This window comes from Halichoerus grypus, chromosome 3 (genome assembly GCF_964656455.1).
Source record: "Halichoerus grypus chromosome 3, mHalGry1.hap1.1, whole genome shotgun sequence".
NCBI classification, from domain to species: domain Eukaryota; kingdom Metazoa; phylum Chordata; class Mammalia; order Carnivora; family Phocidae; genus Halichoerus; species Halichoerus grypus.
This window is the reverse complement of record NC_135714.1, coordinates 67984142-68003135: the sequence shown is the minus strand read 5'-3', so window position 1 is coordinate 68003135 and position 18994 is coordinate 67984142. Positions and strand designations below refer to the sequence as shown.

General features: G+C 38.8%; 1 protein-coding gene across 4 annotated transcripts in view; it reads left to right on the top strand.

Moving 5' to 3' along the window:
* Positions 1-18994, top strand: part of WDFY3 (WD repeat and FYVE domain containing 3) — a 274441-nt gene that overhangs the window by 237715 nt on the left and 17732 nt on the right. For all 4 annotated transcript variants that reach the window (XM_078068881.1, XM_078068879.1, XM_078068877.1 and 1 more), the window contains 9 exons: positions 1163-1243; positions 4553-4607; positions 4874-4993; positions 6349-6466; positions 7678-7784; positions 9352-9505; positions 14335-14426; positions 14654-14866; positions 17957-18104. In XM_078068881.1, the coding sequence (XP_077925007.1) occupies positions 1163-1243; positions 4553-4607; positions 4874-4993; positions 6349-6466; positions 7678-7784; positions 9352-9505; positions 14335-14426; positions 14654-14866; positions 17957-18104 (1088 nt within the window). The remainder of the gene's footprint in view (positions 1-1162; positions 1244-4552; positions 4608-4873; positions 4994-6348; positions 6467-7677; positions 7785-9351; positions 9506-14334; positions 14427-14653; positions 14867-17956; positions 18105-18994) is intronic.

The following is an 18994-nucleotide window of genomic DNA, read 5'->3' as shown; positions in this document are numbered from 1 at the left end:
CTCTTAGAAATTACATGAGACCTTCTCTGGCCTTGGAAGAGAGGTTGATATCTTCATCCTCAAAAAAGTAGCATAGTCAAATAAAGCAGTTAATCTAACCTAATCATAGTGTACTTTTGGTAAGCTGTATTTAAAATTTGCCTTGTAAAAGAAAAAGCAGTATGTATACATGGTGCTCAAAAATATTTCTGTTGGATGTATGAATAATGAGACTTTTATGAACGGATCACAGATATGAGAGACCTTCTCTTATTCTTTGAAGGGTGGTATAGATCCTTGCAAGCCCTCTACTAAGGGAAGTTTTATATCTCACATTACTTCTGTGAGGAATGTCTGATGCCAAGCAACGTTGCTTATCATTGCGGTACAGTAATAGTACCTGTGAGCACAAGGGAATGAGGGGGGTTCTTCAGACAAAGTGCCTGTGGATGATGATTGGTAATCCAAAACTCCTTTCGCATGTGGGAAGAGCTAATGAAGTGACTGAAATTTTAGTTATCTCTCTTATTCACTTCTAAAGGCGATGTTGTTTTCAACACTAGGAAACTATTTGCTCTTCATAATTAGCAGCTGTTACAAGGAGATGAGTTTGCCTTTCTCTGAGAAATGTCTGTGTATGTGCCCAGTTCGGGGTCCACGTCTATTCTAAGAATTTTCCCATAACTCTCTTCCACCTTTAAAATATTTATGTTGACATTGTGAGCAACTCTGAAAAAGATGTAGAAGTGTCACATAAAGTTACCTTGGATGTATCTTCATTAGTTTAGTGTTGTCCCTGTTCCATCACCGTTTAGCTATCATTGTTACTTGCTGTCATGTGAATATTTGGCTGTTAATCACTCTTCAGGACTTCATTAAGTTGACTCAGTTTCTGTGCATCAGTGTTGCAGGGCTTTTTCTTCCAGTAATATGACAGCATATTTAAAATCCAGAATGATAGATTTTGCTGTGGCCCTTCATACTTGGCTTTGGAAGCCATCATCTGACACTTTTTTATAACAGAGTATTCCAATTATTGTGTATTCCCTTAGCCTGCTGTTGATGGGGTAGTGGAGGGGTAAATGCAATAGTCGAGGTCTGCATGAATCATCCTTTCTGAGGCTCCCATTAGGTCCTGACTTTGACTTCATTTCCAATTTTATGCCATTTTTAAATTTTGCAGGTTTTTGGCTGTCGTGCCATCTCTTACTGACAGTTCAGAGTCAGTGTCTGGGCAACGACCGAACACAAGTGTGGAGCAAGGGTAGGTTGTTTGCTTCATGCATCATAGTTTAATAGTGAAATTAGGATGGTTTGCATCTGCACAGTATCATTTAATATTTTTAATGAGTGTTTTCCCCTCCTAGTGGTTGCACAAAATGTTTTAAATGCTGAAAACTTAAAAGGAAAAAGACACGGTATGCATGACACTCCTGTCAAATCAGCACTCACGGTTTGATGGATTTCCTGGAGTTTTTTAAGCAGCATATGGTCCCGTTTGCATCATTGAGTTCATACTCTAAACACAGATTTTTATTCTGCTTCTTCTATGCAGTGTTGTATGTAACTGTTTCCCTCTGCATTTAAAAAATTCTTCAGATGGGCGCCTGGGTGGCTCAGTCGTTAAGCGTCAGCCTTCGGCTCAGGTCATGATCCCAGGGTCCTGGGATCGAGCCCCGCATCGGGCTCCCGGCTCAGTGGGAAGCCTGCTTCTCCCTCTCCCACTCCCCCTGCTTGTGTTCCTGTTCTCGCTCGCTCTCTGTCAAATAAGTAAATAAAATCTTCAAAAAAAAAAAAATTCTTCAGAAATATTACTTTTACTTACTACCTATTCATGGTATGTATAAAGCATTCTCTTATTTTTGGATACTTCGCATTTGTCAGGTTTCCCTGTTCTAATTATGCAAGTGTGATTGCTCATTATTTTTTTAGGGTAAAATGTCCTTAGTAAAAAAAAGGTATGAATTTTAAGGCTTTTGATACAAAACCAACTTGATTTCCATAAAAATTATACGTGTCTATATTCCACCACTAGTGGATAAATTACTTATCTCAGTAGATGCTTGTCCCCTTTTTATATTTATCTTTTCATTTTTACTGATTTTATGAGATGCTTTCTCAGGTTTTAAATGTGTATTTCTCTTAGTAATCTTGAGCACTGTATATGTTTGTTAGCCATTTAAAATCCTCATTTGTGAATTATCCATAACTTCACCTATTTTTTTCCTGAGTTCTTTTTTGTTGGTGGTGGTGATGGTGGTTTGACTTTCTTTTTTAATTGAGATATAACTGACATATAATTATAGTAGTTTCAGGTATACAACATAATGATATTTGTGTAATTGAGAAATGATCACCACAATAAGTCTACTTGACATCTCCTCTGAGTTCTTACTATCAATTTGTATGGGAGTTTTTTATAATAATGTATTACTACTCCTTGTTATATTTGTTGCAAATTGCCCAGTTTTAATTTTTTTTTTTAAAGATTTTATTTATTTATTTGACAGACACAGCGAGAGAGGGAACACAAGCAGGGGGAGTGGGAAAGGGAGAAGCAGGCTTCCTGCAGAGCAGGGAGCCCGATACGGGGCTTGATCCCAGGACCCTGAGATCATGACCTGAACTGAAGGCAGATGCTTAATGACTGAGCCAACCAGACGCCCCTTAATTTTGTTTTTAACATTTAAATTTAAACTTTTGTTTTTATGTGCTCAAACCTATCAGTGGTTCCTTTATGCTCATTTCACCTGCATTTAATCTTAGAAAGTCCTTCTGGATGATACAGCCATTTCAAGAATCCATTTATAGTCACTCTGGAACTGGTAGCCATTTATAATTAATTGGAAACGAAGCAGTGCTTTTGGGCTACAAATGATTGCAACATGCAAGAAAGTCACTTAAAACTTTACTGGGGATTCTGTAATTTGTAAATAAAATTTGATTCTAGTCTGTGCATCTAACTGTACTAAATGTGTGTATTTCTCTTTTAAACTGTTTTTTTTTTTTTTTTTTTAGCTGAGGTTTAGCAAATACAAATGCTAAATATGTGCTTTTGTTAACTTCAGGTCATGTTCTGTTCCTAATCATTTGTGTTGTTGTTAAGATAAATAACAGGAAAGGGCGCCTGGGTGGCTCAGTTGGTTAAGCGACTGCCTTCGGCTCAGGTCATGATCCTGGAGTCCCTGGATCGAGTCCCGCATCGGGCTCCCTGCTCAGCAAGGAGCCTGCTTCTCCCTCTGACCCTCCCCCCTCTCATGTGCTCTCCCTCTCTCATTCTCTCTGTCTCAAATAAATAAATAAAATCTTTTTTTTTTTTTTTTTTTTTTTTTTAAATATTTTATTTATTTATTTGACAGAGAGAGACACAGCGAGAGAGAGAACACAAGCAGGGGGAGTGGGAGAGGGAGAAGCAGGCTTCCCGCTGAGCAGGGAGCCCGATGCGGGGCTCGATCCCAGGACCCTGGGATCATGACCTGAGCCGAAGGCAGACGCTTAACGACTGAGCCACCCAGGCGCCCCTAAATAAATAAAATCTTTAAAAAAAAAAGATAAATAACAGGAAATAAAAGGTCCCCTTACAGCACATTGAGCCTTTTTTTCTACTTGTAATTAAGTTGCCGGTATTTTCACCTGCTTAGATAATCTTCAACTTGTTATTTCATTGTTCTTGCTCCTATCTGTGCTGAGTTGGCAATTCTTTACTTAAAGAGCTGTTAAAAGCTTGAAGGCAAGAAGCAGAAATTCATTTCCAACTTAATCTTTTTGGTTGTTCCCTTTCTTATAAAGTTGAGGAGTCAACATAGCTCTTTTTATAGGGAGAGTTCATGTACATTCAGTTTGCGTGATGGGAAGAACTTACCTAGAAATGGAAAGTGTTACCTGTACTATTGAGCCAGAAATGTTTAAGAACTAAGGTTTACAAATCTGTTGATTTCCTTTCAGACAGTAAAATACATAGTTCAGTGCTTTCCTATGGGTTCAGTGACCAAGTCACAATCTTCAAATCATTAATTACTAATATTATAAAGCGGTTAAACCTTAAGAAGGGCTTGATAGCATTCTAGGAACATCTGATATCTGAAAAAGTCCATAATTTCAAATGACCATTCACTCTTCAACATCTCTTTTAGGAAATGTGCTATGTATACTATTTCAGTTATTCCAATTTAATGTCTTTGAGTTTGTTTCTGTATAGATCACTGTAAAAGGTAGACAGTTGGACTAGATCATTGTTTTTCAAACTCTTGCTATAACCCATAGTAAAAAATAGACTTTATATTGCATCCCAGGACCCACAAACTGAGTTACAAATACTAACACAGAATTGACGGAATACTTTCCCTTACTGTATGTGATGCCTTTCAGTGTTCTCTGTTTTCTTCAGTTTAGTTCCATGTTATTTCATATTTCAAAATGTTGATTACAATACACTAAGCTGATTTTGTGGCCATTTGTAATAGGTCTTCCATAGTTTGAAAAATTCCTGGACCAGATGATTTAAATTTTCAACTTGATTATTACTCAGATTTAAAATTATATCACCTATAATTTGATTATTTCTTGTTTTTAGATCTGGGTTGCTTAGCACTTTGGTTGGAGAGAAGTCTGTGACTCAAAGATGGGAGGTAGGCTTAATGAACATAAAAGCTTCATTCATAATTTGTAGTTAGATGGTATAAGTCATACAGTTAAAAGCACTCCCAACAATCCATAAAATACATACATTAAAAAAAACTTTGTTTTTTGTTCTTTTTGGGAAAAACAAGTGTTTTATTGTTATGAAATCTGCAAGAAAGAAACTTTTACCTCATTTTGCATTTAAAAGTTATTTTTAAAGTGAACACAATAGAAATAATGATCCTGAAATGAATCTTTATTTATCTTTTCCAAGAGAGGTGAAATCAGCAACTTCCAGTATTTGATGCACTTGAACACTTTGGCTGGCAGATCGTATAATGATCTCATGCAGTATCCTGTCTTCCCCTGGATCCTTGCAGATTACGACTCAGAGGTAAATCTCAAATCATTTTGTGTAAGTGGAACACATTTGCAAAAGTAATTAAGAGGTACTTAATTTGCTCAAATGTTTTACTTGCTTTGTAATTTATAATTTAGTTGATAATGTAATTTATAATTTTTATAATTTCAAGTCCTCAACCGGCACTTATTACAAGAAGATGAGAAGAGTTTTAGCTTGGACTTGTACGAAGTTTAAGTCATTGACCAATTTTTTAGATATTTATTCATAATATCTATTTGGTTTCTTAAGTGCTAGTTAATTTGTATCCCCTGCTGGGTGTCGCCTCTGTCCTCTACACTGCAGCCAGTTTCAGAAACACTAATATAATTGAGTCATCACTGTTTAAAATTACTCAGTGAATGGTCATCACAATTTGGAGAGAATTTAGAAACCTCAACACAGTACCCTTCACAAAGTAGCTCCTACATGTATATCCCTTGAGCACAAAGACAATCCCATATCTCTCAATTCCCAACCACTAGAGTGGTGCCTGGTACTTAGCATACAATTTAATTTTTGTTGAATTAACCAAAAAGGTATTAATGAGGGATTGTGCCATATAGATTTTGAGCAGACAAATGTACTAACTTGCCTTATATTCATGGATGTGCATTCATTTAAAGGACAAGTTTGGCAAAATTGGTTGGTCGGGATGCCCTTTAAAAGGACACAGACCCCCTGGTACATATTTCAGATTTTTTACTTTGAAAACCCCAGGTGGCAAATTTGGTTCTCTTTTAAGTATATGAATTAGGTCAGTTAGAAATGAACTTTTAAAATAATCAGTGGTAGATAGACTGAAAGATTCCATCTCACTTAGAAGTCACATGGTCTGGTATGATGTTTTTCAGAGGTGAATGAGTTACCAGGTGCTCTAGTTCATTTCACTTCCTGATCACCTCTAAGAAGAGAATACTCAGAAGTGAAGTTGGGGTGAAATGGGGGAGGAGAGGAAGAGAAAAGAAAGGAGATTTGGTGCTTCAGTTACGTGGGTGATGGAGGTTAAAGATGAATTCCAGGCTTTGTGTCGAGTCCCCTGCTGTGTCCTTGCCAAGACAGGGAAGGATTTTCCCTTATTCCTCATCTCCAGCCTGGATCCTGAGTGTCTTCTGTGAATACTTAATTTCCAAACTGGTTGTCTTCAAACTGAACCAGTTAACAAACTGCCATGTGCCTGTCGGTAAAATATGGATAACCAGTAGGTACATAGCACTGTTGTGGAGCCCTGTTCTGCCAGTGTGACAGACATTTATAAATCATCATCATTTGCTATAGCCACTGTACCTACGTTGGCGAGAATGAAAGGTGTATAGTAATTTGGAATTGGATTTCATTCTGTATTTTAGGAGGTAGATCTTACTAATCCCAAGACATTTAGAAACCTGGCTAAGCCAATGGGAGCACAGACAGATGAACGATTAGCTCAATATAAGAAGCGGTATAAAGACTGGGAAGATCCTAATGGTAAGTAACTTTTCTTGTCATTGGACTTTGTACCTCAGTTTCAAACATAAGTCATTATTTTAGTGGTCTGACATCCCTGTATCTTTTCCCAAATTGCTTATGTATCATTACATCTGTGTAAGTTATATATTCACACATATATACAGCTATCAGATTTTGCATGCCAACTGATGGCCATGCTTAGAAGGCATGTTTTAGATGGCTTATCAGGTACTGGCAGAAAACTAAGTGTCTGTTTTGTGTAGGTCAGAAATTTCCCATTAGATAACCTGCCTTTGTCTCTAACCATATTTAAGCCAGGAACTGCAGTTTCCTTAATTAAACTGTCTTTTTATTTTATTGAGGCACGTTTTAGAATCCTTTTGCTTTAAAAATAATAATAGTATAATAATAATAGATAACCTCCTAAAACTCTACACTTATTATTTATTATGTTTAATGTTTTGTTTTGTTTTAAAAGACTTATTTGAGAAAGAGAGAACATGTGTGCATGCATGCACATGCGTGTGCAAGCTGGGGAGAGGCGGAGAAGGGGGAGAGATTCTTAAATAGACTCTGCACTGAGCACAGAGCCCAATGTAGGGCTCAGTCTCCCAACCCTGAGATCACAACCTGAGCCGAAACCAAGAGTCAGGTGCTTAACCAACTTCACCACCTAGGCGCCCCTGTTATGTTTAATGTTTATCATATGTGTCCGTCCCCCCCTCACCCCCTGCAAATGGGTGAAACAAAGGGGAAAAAAAAGAAAAACTGAGCCTAAGCCTAACAGTATTCCCTGTTTTTCTGCCTCTTTTTTTCCTGCCAAGGAGCGTATGTAATAACTATTCTATAATATTCATAGACAGTACTTTATAGAAATAGATCATTGCAAAGCCAGAACCTCATAAAAAGTAGCTGTAAGTCAATATCCTGCTTTAGTGGAAGGTGGTTTGCTATTAAGGCTTATCTATTACAATAAACCTCAAACCATGAATTGCTAGATGTGCTAAGTTTGTGGGGAAAGGCACGGAGTTATACTCAGTGTGGATTACTGCCAGATACGTAAGCGAGGGGTGGTGGTGCTGTAACGTTCTCGTGCTACAAACACCAATACCAGTTGTGTTTAGTGTCACAGTTGTGACGTGTGTTAGCGTTTTCAAGCCTATGAATACCGATTTTATTTTTCACATTTACTCTTTTGTTTTCAATTATGCTTTAATTTTTTTGAACAGGAGAAACTCCAGCCTACCATTATGGGACCCACTATTCATCTGCAATGATTGTGGCTTCGTACCTAGTAAGGATGGAGCCTTTCACACAGATATTCTTAAGGCTGCAGGTAAAACTCTAAATTTAGTATTTTTCTATTTTATTCTTTCTTTCTATTTAAGATTGTTGCTTTTTTAAAAAAAATGTTGTTATCTTGCCTTACAAGAAGTCCTGGGAAGTTTTAGTCACAAAAAATAGTCAAACATAATTCAAGTGGAATTTCATTGGATCACAATTGATGAGTAAACTAGCATTTGTTTATACTAAACAAGAGCCAGGGTCCTTTAGTCAAAGAAGCAAGTACCATGTGCTTTCCAGCCAGTTATATGGAATTCAGCCTTAACTGGTTTAAATTAGCAACAAATATTTTAAAAAGAGTGATACAGTCTAGCCCATTTGCTATCTTCTTCATTATAATTGCTTTTCTCCACATTCTCTTTCATTTATTCAGCAAATATTTACTGAATACCTATTATGTACCAGGCACTGTTCTAAGTACATGGAAGATATCAATGAATAAAGACAAAAGTCCTGCTTTGTAGCACTTATATATTTTAGTTGAGGGAAACAGACAAGAATAATAAATAATACATCTTAAAGTGTTTTAGAATATAATACATGCTAGCAGAAAATAGAGATCAGGGAAAGGAGGCTGGGAAGTGCAGAAGTAGGGGTAAGAGGTAGAGGAGGGTGCAGTGCAGTTTTACATAGAGTGGTCAGAGTAGGTCTCCTTGAAAAGGTGGCATGTGAGCAAAGACTTGAAGGAAGTGAGGCAGTTACTCATGCAGATAATCTGGAGAAAGTGTGTTCCAGGCAGAGGGAACAGTCCATGCGAGGGCCTCAAGTCAAGCATGTGCCTGAGATGTTTTAGGAAGAGCAACGAGGCCACTGTGTCTGGAGCAGAGTAAGTGGAGGGGAACTTCACAGAGGATGACATCAGAGAGGTAACGGGCCAGATTGTGGCAGGTTTAGTGGGGCATTGTATGGACTTTGGCATTTTCCTGCAGGGAGCTTCAGTATAAAAACAGATGTACTGTGTCCACTGAAAACACAGCAATAGGGAGTTCAACTGAGGAAGGTGTGTTATATCTATGAGGCTGTGTAAGAAATCCCTTTTCTATTTGAATTCGTTACATCTATAACTTTTTTATCACTTTCTTAGTTTTTCACCTAATTCTTAGCAGTGTGAGAACTTGAATGTCATGTTAATTTATAAAATCAGTCAAGCATATATATAACTTGAATATTTCCAACTGTAGATGGCTACATTAGAATCTTGGTTTTTTGTTTGTTTGTTTGTTTTAGGAGAGCATCATGAGACTATGGAAGAATTTATATATCCTTATATTCTTGCCTCTCGCTAAAAACTAATTTTTTAATGACTTTTAAAAGTCTTTGGATTTGGATTTCACTTTGATTACAAAACACATGCATTAAGCACTCTTTGTCAGAAATACCCCCAAAAGAATTTTCTTTTTGTGATTATTTAAAATTTTGTGTGTTTTGACGTAGGATGGTGGGAAATGGAATTGTCACCAAATGTATTTATTTGGGATTTTCGAGCCCGTGAGCTTGACAGAAGCTGTGAGGTGGGGATGGCGCTCTAACAGAGCGGTGCCTTCTCCTTCTGCCCACAGGGAGGCCACTTCGACCTGGCTGACCGGATGTTCCACAGTGTGCGCGAGGCCTGGTATTCAGCATCAAAGCACAACATGGCAGATGTAAAAGAACTTATCCCCGAATTTTTTTACTTACCAGAATTCCTGTTCAATTCCAACAACTTTGACCTAGGTATGTACAGCTGCGGCGCTGTCTTAGGAACATTCACCTGGAAAGGGCCAATAGAAATGTCACTTTCCTGAATATTGTCTGCGGTACACACTGACAAGGAAAGACTTCCTTGTGGTTTGAGCAGCTGTTATTTACTATAATTGGGTATGTGGGAGTAAATATAAAAAGAAAAATAGATTTATGCCCAAAATAGCTGTTTCAAATGTGGAGTCTTGGAAAAATTTTAAAATTGACACAGATTGCATCTAATGGTCAGAATATTGTGATTTCAATAAAAACAAAGGGGAGGTGAAAATGTATTTAAAAATCATTACAGTTCAAATTAATAGCCAAAAAGGATATATCCACATTTTTCATGTATTGGGTTTTTTTTTTTTGAAGATTTTTTTTGAAGATTTGTTTATTCACTTGAGAGAGAGAGAGACAGAGAGAGAGGGAGAAGCAGACTCCCCATCGAGCTGGGAGCCCGATGTGGGGCCCAATCCCAGGAACTGGAGATCTCTACCTGAGCTGAAGGCAGACGCTTAACCATCTGAGCCACTCAGGCGCCCCTCATGCATTGTTTTAATCTTACGTATTGCCTGAGGCATTCTCAGGTTCCATGCTAATGTGTTCTAAAATTAGAATTTTAGAATAACTTTAAGTTAATTCCTCTTCTTTATCCTGTTAGGGTAGTATTATCTAGAAAAACAGAAACAAATCAATAGTCCTAAAAAGGAGAGAAATTTCGTCAGTACTCTGCTCTCTTTGTATAATTCAGCAGTTACAGGAAATAGATTTGATTTTCGCTACAGTTTCTTGGAACATAGTTTGCTGATCTAGGTTTCTGAGTATTTCTTTTAGAACATATCAAAATTCCATTGTTTCCACTTCAGAATGTTCCTGCCAGATTTTGTCCTATTTTCATATATTTTTCATACTTCATATTGAAGTATGAAGTATGAAATACTTCGTATTGAAGAGTTCAACATCTAAATCATTACTATACTATCTCAAAGTTAACAGAAAATTTAGGGAAATGTTCATATCTAATACATCTGAGTGTTTTTTCTTTTTAAAAATAGTTTTAAATAATTTTTAATTGTCCATAAGCAGTTCTAACCTCATGAAATTATAGCTCCAAGTCTAATGGCAAAGATAAAAGACTCTCTTAATAGCCCCAGCAAAAGACCTGTAAGTCAGTCTCATTACCTGTGATCGGGCCTGGAGCTCACCTTTGGGCAACTAAAAACACCAAGTTCTGGGGCTTTGAGTTGTAGGGGTGATGGCTCCTTAAAGGAATAGAATAGATGGTGAACAGAGAAAAATAGCACATGCCTACACAGCATTTGAATATGGATGCACATTGGTGTTTTACTGTGTTCACTTATAATTCACTTTTGGAGAATGCTACTCTGTTCCCTGGGGACGCCACTTTCAAAGAGAAAAATAGAGAGGCACAGAAAGAGATAGCCCCAATCTTTCAGAAACACGGAGTTATACTAATACATGTTGCAAAAATGTTTTAGTCCAAACCACTTACAAACCGAACTAAATTATCTAGTTTTAAAAAGTAAATTAAGAAAGGGTCATGTATTTTTGTCATGCTCATCTTCATAATAAATCATCTTCTTTCCATGAAATCACACACTTTAAAAAACATTATTTGCATATAAGAGCTAAAGCTATAAAAAAAAAAGCTAAAGCTGTAAAACTCTTAGAAGAAAACATAAATCTTCGTGATCTTGTATTTGCTGATGCATTCTTAGGTAGGATATCAACAGCACAAGCATCAACAACAAAAAGGATGACTTGGACTTGATCAAAATGTAAAACTTCTGTATCCAAGAGCATTATGAAGAAGGTGAAAAGAACACCTACAGAATGGGAGAAAATATTTGCAAGTGCTGTATCTCATAAGGGTCTAGTGTCCAGAATATAAAGAACTCTTACAACTCAACAGCAAGAAGATAATCCAATTTAAAAATGGGCCAATGACCCAAGTAAACACTTCTCCAAAGAAGTTATACAAATGACCAGTAAGCACATGAAAAGATGCTCAACATCATTAGTCATTAGGGAAATGCCAGTGAAAATCACGATGAGGTACCACTTCACATCCACTAGGATGACTGTGGTCAAAACAAAAAGCCACAGCAACAGAAAAGAGCAAAAGCTGATGAGGGTGTGGAGAGAGTAGAAGCTTCATGCACTGCTAGTGGGGATGTAACATGGCTCAGCGGCTGTGGAAGACAGCTTGTTGGCGTCTCAAAAGTTAAAAATACAATCACCGTATGACCCAGCAGTTCCACCCTGAGGTCTATGTCCAAAAGAACTGAAGACAGGGACTCAAGCAAAGTACATATCCACACCTGTTCATAGCAGCATTATGCACAGTAGCCAAGTATAGAAGCAGGCCACATGTCTATCAATGAATAAACAAATTGTGGAATGTACATACAGTGGAATGTTATTCAGCCATGGAAAAGTATGAATTACTGATACATGCTATAACATGGATGAACCTCAGAAACATTATGCTAAGTTAAAGAAGCCAGACACAAAAGATCGCATAATGTATGATTCTATTATATGAAAGATCCAGCACAGGTCAATCTATAGACACAGAACACAGATTGGTGGTTACCCAGGGACAGGAGGGCAGGAGGAATGGGGAGCCACTGCTTAATGGGTACAAGATTTCCCTGTGGGGTGATGAAAATGTTTTAGGGCTAGATAGAGGTGGTGGCCGCACAAAATTGTGAATGTACTAAATGCCACTGGAATTGTTCATTTTAAAATGGCTAATTTTGGGAGCACCTGGGTGGCTCAAATGGTTGAGCGTCTGCCTTCTGCTCAGGTCGTGGTCCCGGGGTCCTGGGATCGAGTCCCACATCAGGCTCCTGACTCAGCGGGGAGCCTGCTTCTCCCTCTCCCTCTGCCTCTCCCCGTGCTCATGTACTCTCTCTCTCTGTCTCAAATGAATAAATAAAATCTTTAAAAAAAAAAAAAAAGGCTAATTTTGTGTTAGGTAAGTTTCACTTCAATTACCAAAAAAAAGAAAAGAAAGAAAGAAAAGAAAAACCCAACAACACTGTTTATTATCTTTACTATCTTTAAATGATGTAAAACAAAGAGTGCTTGGGTTTTTCCCTGGCTCTTGGATGAGTTACGTTGTCTTGTCTTTATGCCCTTGCATGTAGATCTACATGGAGGGGAGCTGCAGAGTACCAGAATCAGACCAAGAGTATACTGCAGAATGTTCCCTTTGAATTTTAAAATTGCAGATAGTACAGGTGAAATAAAATTATATTGCATAAATTTTAGGGATGATAAGCATATTTTTTGAAAAGCAGATTATATTTTAAGTCTGGGGACTTGGGTGGTATTTCAAGGGGAGTGGACTGAGAATAATGAGGGGGAGGGGTGGTAATAACTTGATTGTTTCATTTTTTCTTAAGTCATATGGTAATTTTTCCAACCAAGTCAAGACATTCCTTTAAACAATAAACTGATCTTTGTGTTTCTCACTTCATATCACATTGTCAATAAGCCATCAAATAACAGTGACAAGAACAAGATTGTTTCTGTGGGAAATATTTTTATTGGCCCTCACTTGAAACTGCCTTTGTGTTCTAGAATTTGAACAATTGTACTTCTCTGAAAATGTCTAATATAACTGTTTATCTACCCAACTGCTGTTGAGCTAGTGAGTCAACATTACTATTCATAGAGTCATTTTTTACATTGATCATCTGACTTGTATCTAGGAAAACTGTAAGCTAAAGTTAACTTTTTGGTCTTTACTTCCAAAAAATGAAAAGACAGGACCTGTTTCCTGAGATGCCAATCCCATTTAATATGTTTTATTATGGGGGTAGATTTTATAGCAAACACTTTCTTAAATATTTTTCAAATTATCTAGCTATGACTTAAATTAACAGTTTCCATGGAATAAATATCACTTGGTATGCATTTTTCGTTTCTGCCAGGAAGCCCCATAGTTTTTCCAGATGTTTTTTTTTTTTTCTGTTAAATGATGTACTAACAGCAAAAAGTTACATTTCAGATTTTATTTTTTTAATGAGAATCCTTACAGCAAAATACATGTCAGTTCTACAGAGCTCTCTCAAGAGTTTAAGAATCAGAAATAGGAGAAGCCACATGTATTGCAAATGTTTCTGGAAGACTGGTATTCTTATTTCCTCGTGAGCAAAGAGAACACTCAAACTCCTCGGTGACTGAGAAGTTAGGTATTCCTTCAGTAACCTCCTCCATGTGAGAGGCAAAATTTTGTCAAAACATTAAGACAAAAAATTCAGTACTGGTTCACTGCTGATGACTCACCAAGCTCTGAGCATTCAGGAAAAGCCCAAACAAAAGAAGATTTGAGAGAAATTGCTAATGGTCTTCCAAATGTGCAGTCCTAAGGGGATTGAATTTGAGCTTTTCTTCCAAACTCAAAACAGTAGCCTCACTAAATGTTTTGTTAAAAAGGAGTCCTGTGGTCAGTTAAATTTCAGGAATGTTGTGTCTAATATCCCTCCTAGAGAAGGGCTGTGCCTCCGAGGAGTCTTGCAGGAAGAAGCATGTTTAACTTTGCGTAACTCAGCATTTTCTGAAGTCATTTGACAGGGTGGGCCCCTCAGTTTTGCTAATGCTTAATGATCTCTCTGAGGGAATTCTCTAAGGAGCAGACTTAGGGAAATATCAGAGTAGATGATCTCAGAGGGTCCTTTCTGGTAGTAAAATTTCATAGTTCTGATAACCCACTATTTCTCTGTTATTTTAATGTAAAGTTACTGTTTATCCCATCTTTCATTTTCTTTTTAATTTATCTAATTGCACAGGCTGTAAACAAAATGGCACCAAGCTTGGAGATGTTATCCTTCCACCGTGGGCAAAAGGGGACCCACGGGAATTCATCAGAGTCCACCGTGAGGTAATGGGAGCGCCCTTTGCAGTTGAATTTGAATTTCATTGGGTCGTTGACCACAATACAAAGAGAGGACCTTGAGCAAGATAGCACCCATTTGTTCAAATTACAGATATTGTTCTTATGATTTTTAGTTATTTTAGTTCCTTGTGATCACTGGCCAATTGTTTTTGCTTTCTGAGCAAGTAATAAAAGTCAGCCTGTGACTGAACGTGTGTGTTTTGAAATTACAGGCTTTGGAATGTGATTACGTGAGTGCCCATCTGCATGAGTGGATTGACTTAATCTTTGGTTATAAACAGCAAGGCCCTGCTGCAGTAGAAGCTGTAAATGTCTTCCACCATCTTTTTTATGAGGGTCAAGTGGATATCTACAACATAAATGACCCACTAAAGGAGACAGCCACCATAGGGTTCATTAATAACTTTGGTCAGATCCCTAAACAGGTATGGATATTCTTATCATTGATGCTCTCAGTTTCATTTTTTTTAAGCTCTAATATTGCTATAGATGGTGAATGACCATATAATAAGTTCAGGCTAAGTTTTTATTGAAGAGCCATGCCACCCAATAGGTTCAGTAGGTTCCAAGATTATTGCTTTCTCCTCCCTTTTGCAGTCCAGGTAAATAGAAATGTTGTTCAGAGAGAATTTCCCCTCACAGACGAGTGCAGGGAGCGCTTTCCTATGTCTGCATAAGACCTGCAATCAGGGAAGAAGATGGGGTCTCGGGGGCCACAGCACACAGAGATGGGGTTTCGTCCCAAGGCCAGTAGGAAGCCAGTGCTGACTTTGAGCAAGGAAATGGCATGGTTGTATTTAGACTTTATTTTTTACTTATTCGTTTATTTATTATGATTTTATTTTTAAGTAATCTCTACACCCAGCGTGGGGCTTGAACTTAGAACCCCGAGATCAAGAGTCATGTGCTATACCGACGGAGCCAGACAGGTGCCCCCATAGTTAGACTTTTTTTAAAGATTTTATTTATTTATTTGACAGAGAGAATGAGAGTGAGCGCACAAGCCAGGGGAGAGGCAGAGGGAGAAGCAGGATCCCCGCTGAGCAGGGAGCTTAACGTGGGGTTTGATCCCAGGATCCTGGGATCATGACCTGAGCCAAAGGCAGACACTTAACCACCTGAGCCACCGAGGCTCCCCCTTATTTAGACTTTAAAGATCATTCTGTCCATGTGCATTAACTAACTGGAATGAAAATAAAAACTGAAAAATAAAGATCATTCTGTCCATAGTCTCATACACGCACACACTGTAGGGGAACCAAGTTAGGAGCAGAATACCACCTCGGAATCTCTTAATAGTAGTCGAGGGAACAGATAGTGGTGATCTGGATTAGATTAGTGATGCAGGTGTGATGAGTGCTCTGGTAGGAGAGCGCATGCTGTGGGAATGCCTAGAGCCAGCCCTGCCCTAGCTGCTGTAACCACCATCTGGAACCTGAACAGAAAAACCAAGAGTGTAGCCACTCAGCACCCAAGTGCTGTAGATCTCTCACCTTCACGATGAGCGAAGCCCAGTCAAGAGACTTTATGCCATCTCTCCTCCCCGTCCTCAGAGCACAGCAGGAGGGTGTGATGCGCTGGGAGGAACCAGCCCTGTGGGAAAGGCACACTCTGCTGGCCATCCAAACCACCTAGCTTTCCCAAATGCCCTGGGTCTGCACTTTGGCCCGGACATCCTTCTCTGTCCCTGCCTCAGATACCTCTCTTGGGCTCCCTTTGTACATGAACCAGCTTGGAGGTTTCCAGGGTTGGTGGTTGGGAACAGTCAGAACAATGGCACTTCTTCATACAACAGACAGCAGCAGAGGCTGTAACTGCGCCACTCACAGCGTAGTCCGATCCCCCAACTGAGTAACTGTGTTTACTTTCAGAGAGGGGGGTGCAGGGGAGAGGGAGAAGGAGAGCCCCAAGCAGGCTCCACGCCCAGCCCAATGCAGGGCTCGAGCCCACAACCCCGAGACCAAGACCTGAGCCAAAAACCAAGTTGGACGCCTGACTGAGCCACCCAGGCGCCCCAGAACTGTGTTTACTTTTAAAGTGAAATGCTTATTGATAAACTCTAATCGCAGCTGAAGAATTGTAGTTAAACCTTTCCTTTTCTCTGAGGGTTACAAGCGCAAGAACTGTGTTTCATACCCTCTGAGAAATATTCTGAACGAAAAAATCAGGACACATGTACTGTCACAGGATTTCGGTCCCTTTTGAGTTTAAGAGGCGGACAGCCTGGGAACTAAAGTTTGAATATTCTTCAGACATTCCAGTGACTGATAAGAGTCCTTCAAAGTATGTCCTCCTAGAAAATCTAGGTTTTACAGTCAGCATATCCATACATTGTTATATACCCTGACCTGGCGAGGTGCCCTATCCTTGGGTCCTCTTAAAAGTTCTTCAGCAGGGACGCCTGGGTGGCTCAGTCAGTTAAGTGTCTGCTCAGGTCATGATCCCGGGGTCCTGGGATCGAGCCCCATGTGGGGCTCCCTGCTCAACGGGGGAGTCTGCTTCTCCTTCTCCCGCTGCCTGCCGCTCTGCCTACTTGTGCTCTCTCTCAGTGTCAAATAAATAAATAAAATCTTAAAAAAAAAAGAACTTATTAATGTGATATCTGTATTAAAAAAAAAAGCTCTTCAGCAAATGTCCATTCATGAACATGCTTTAAAGTAGGGGAGTCTTTTTATACAACTACAGAGTCTGTGTCATTTAGAGAAAATAACAGAACCCTGATATATGTAGATAAGATAGGAACAAGGTTTTTAAATGTTTGGATGCCTAAAATATCTTTCTCTTTACAAAGCATTTTTTTCTATTTTTTCTTCTGGAAATCCAGAATGTCACATTCACGAAGTGTGAAGGTTTTCTAGTCATTTTAAATCTCATTTTATCTAAGATTTTCCAGATATCTTTCTCAGATAACAGTTTTCTAACAGAAATGGCTCTAGGCCTATTTTGAAGATGTACAGTATTTAAAAAATAGTCATCTTACATGACTATTTTCTTTTTTTCCCCTTACAACATTGCAAAGTAAAAAGAAGGCAACAGTGTTCATACTTTGAACAATTAGTAGCATCTAAAAGACACCAAAAGGATGTCATGTTGAAAGGCCACGTTGAAGCCAGAAATAACTCAGAATGTCAGTCTGCCCTCAGTGGTACAGAATGGTATCTGGCTGTAAAGAATTGGTTACTTTTTAAAAATCATTGGAAAATAATTGTTGATCAGCTATAGTTTGAGTAGATTCGTTTACCCCTGAAAAGTTAGGAAGTCAGAGTAGCATAGAGCATGGTGGTAACCCAGGCTTTTAAAAAGTATCATGGTCCCATCCCTGCTTGCAAGATGGGAGACCTCCAGCCTTCTTCTGAGCCTCCTTAAAGGTTCTTTCCTCAAATGAAAGGCGTGGTAATGTAGTGCCTAGTGGTCCTTGTGAAGTGCAAGTGAAATAAAAACATAATAGCTGGCATTTAAAGGGCTCAATAAATGTTAGCTTTCATTGTAAAATGTGTCATCCTCTCTCATCCCAGTTATTTAAGAAACCTCATCCACCAAAGCGAGTGAGGAGCCGACTGAATGGAGACAGTATGGGCGCCTCTGCCCCCCCGGGGTCTACAAGTGACAAGATCTTTTTCCATCACCTGGACAACTTAAGGCCTTCTCTAACACCTGTAAAAGGTGAGGTGACAGGAAGTCAACCTGTGCTTCCTGATGCTGTGGGCGTAGTTAATAATCCTAGTTTAGCAGTAACGTGTGCCTTTCAACATTAGTGTCCTTTGTAATAAGTGCTATACTTTCTATCACCAAATACTTGTTAGATTTTCTCCTTTTCCTTTTGTTTTGGTTTGGTTTGGGGTTTTTTGGCCTGTTGGATTTTTTCATCAAAAAGAACCAAACGGGTTTCTCCTCCTGCTAAGACAGTGAAAATTCTAATATACCAAATCTTGTAGCTCAACATTATATTATATATGTAGAAAAACCTTTGTAATCTTCATTTGTATGTGTTCTGCCAATTTAGAAATAGCAGTAAAAAGACTGCATTTTTAATAAGCCAACTGAAAGTATCTGTTTTTTATCTAATGTGGTTATGACTTCTCTAAAAGTACTTTTTGGGGGCTCCTGGGTGGCTCAGTCCATTAAGCGTCTGCTCTCTTCCCCCTCCACTCATGCTCTCTCTCTTTCTCTCTCAAATAAATAAATAAAAATTAAATAAATAAAATACTTTTTCAAGTGGATATTTTTCTTAGAATGAAAAAAGGTTTTTGTAAAGGCTTAAAGTTGCCACTGTTAAATCTAAAAATTGCAGTATCAGTCTGGTTGATTGGATAGGCTCCCCGCTCGGTGCTCTTTGGATTCATGACACAGACTGCCCTGTACCAGCCCCACTCACCGCGGGTGACGGTTACGGAGCACCGGCGTGCTCGGCAGTGTCCTGGGGCAGGGCAGGGCAGGGGGTCGGACCTTGTGGGGGACGGCATGTCCTTCCTTCTGGAAGTCTAAGGCTGGATATCATTTGGGAGGTGCTGCAGGCCTAGACTGGTTGAAGGTCTGTGTATGGATTCTGGAGA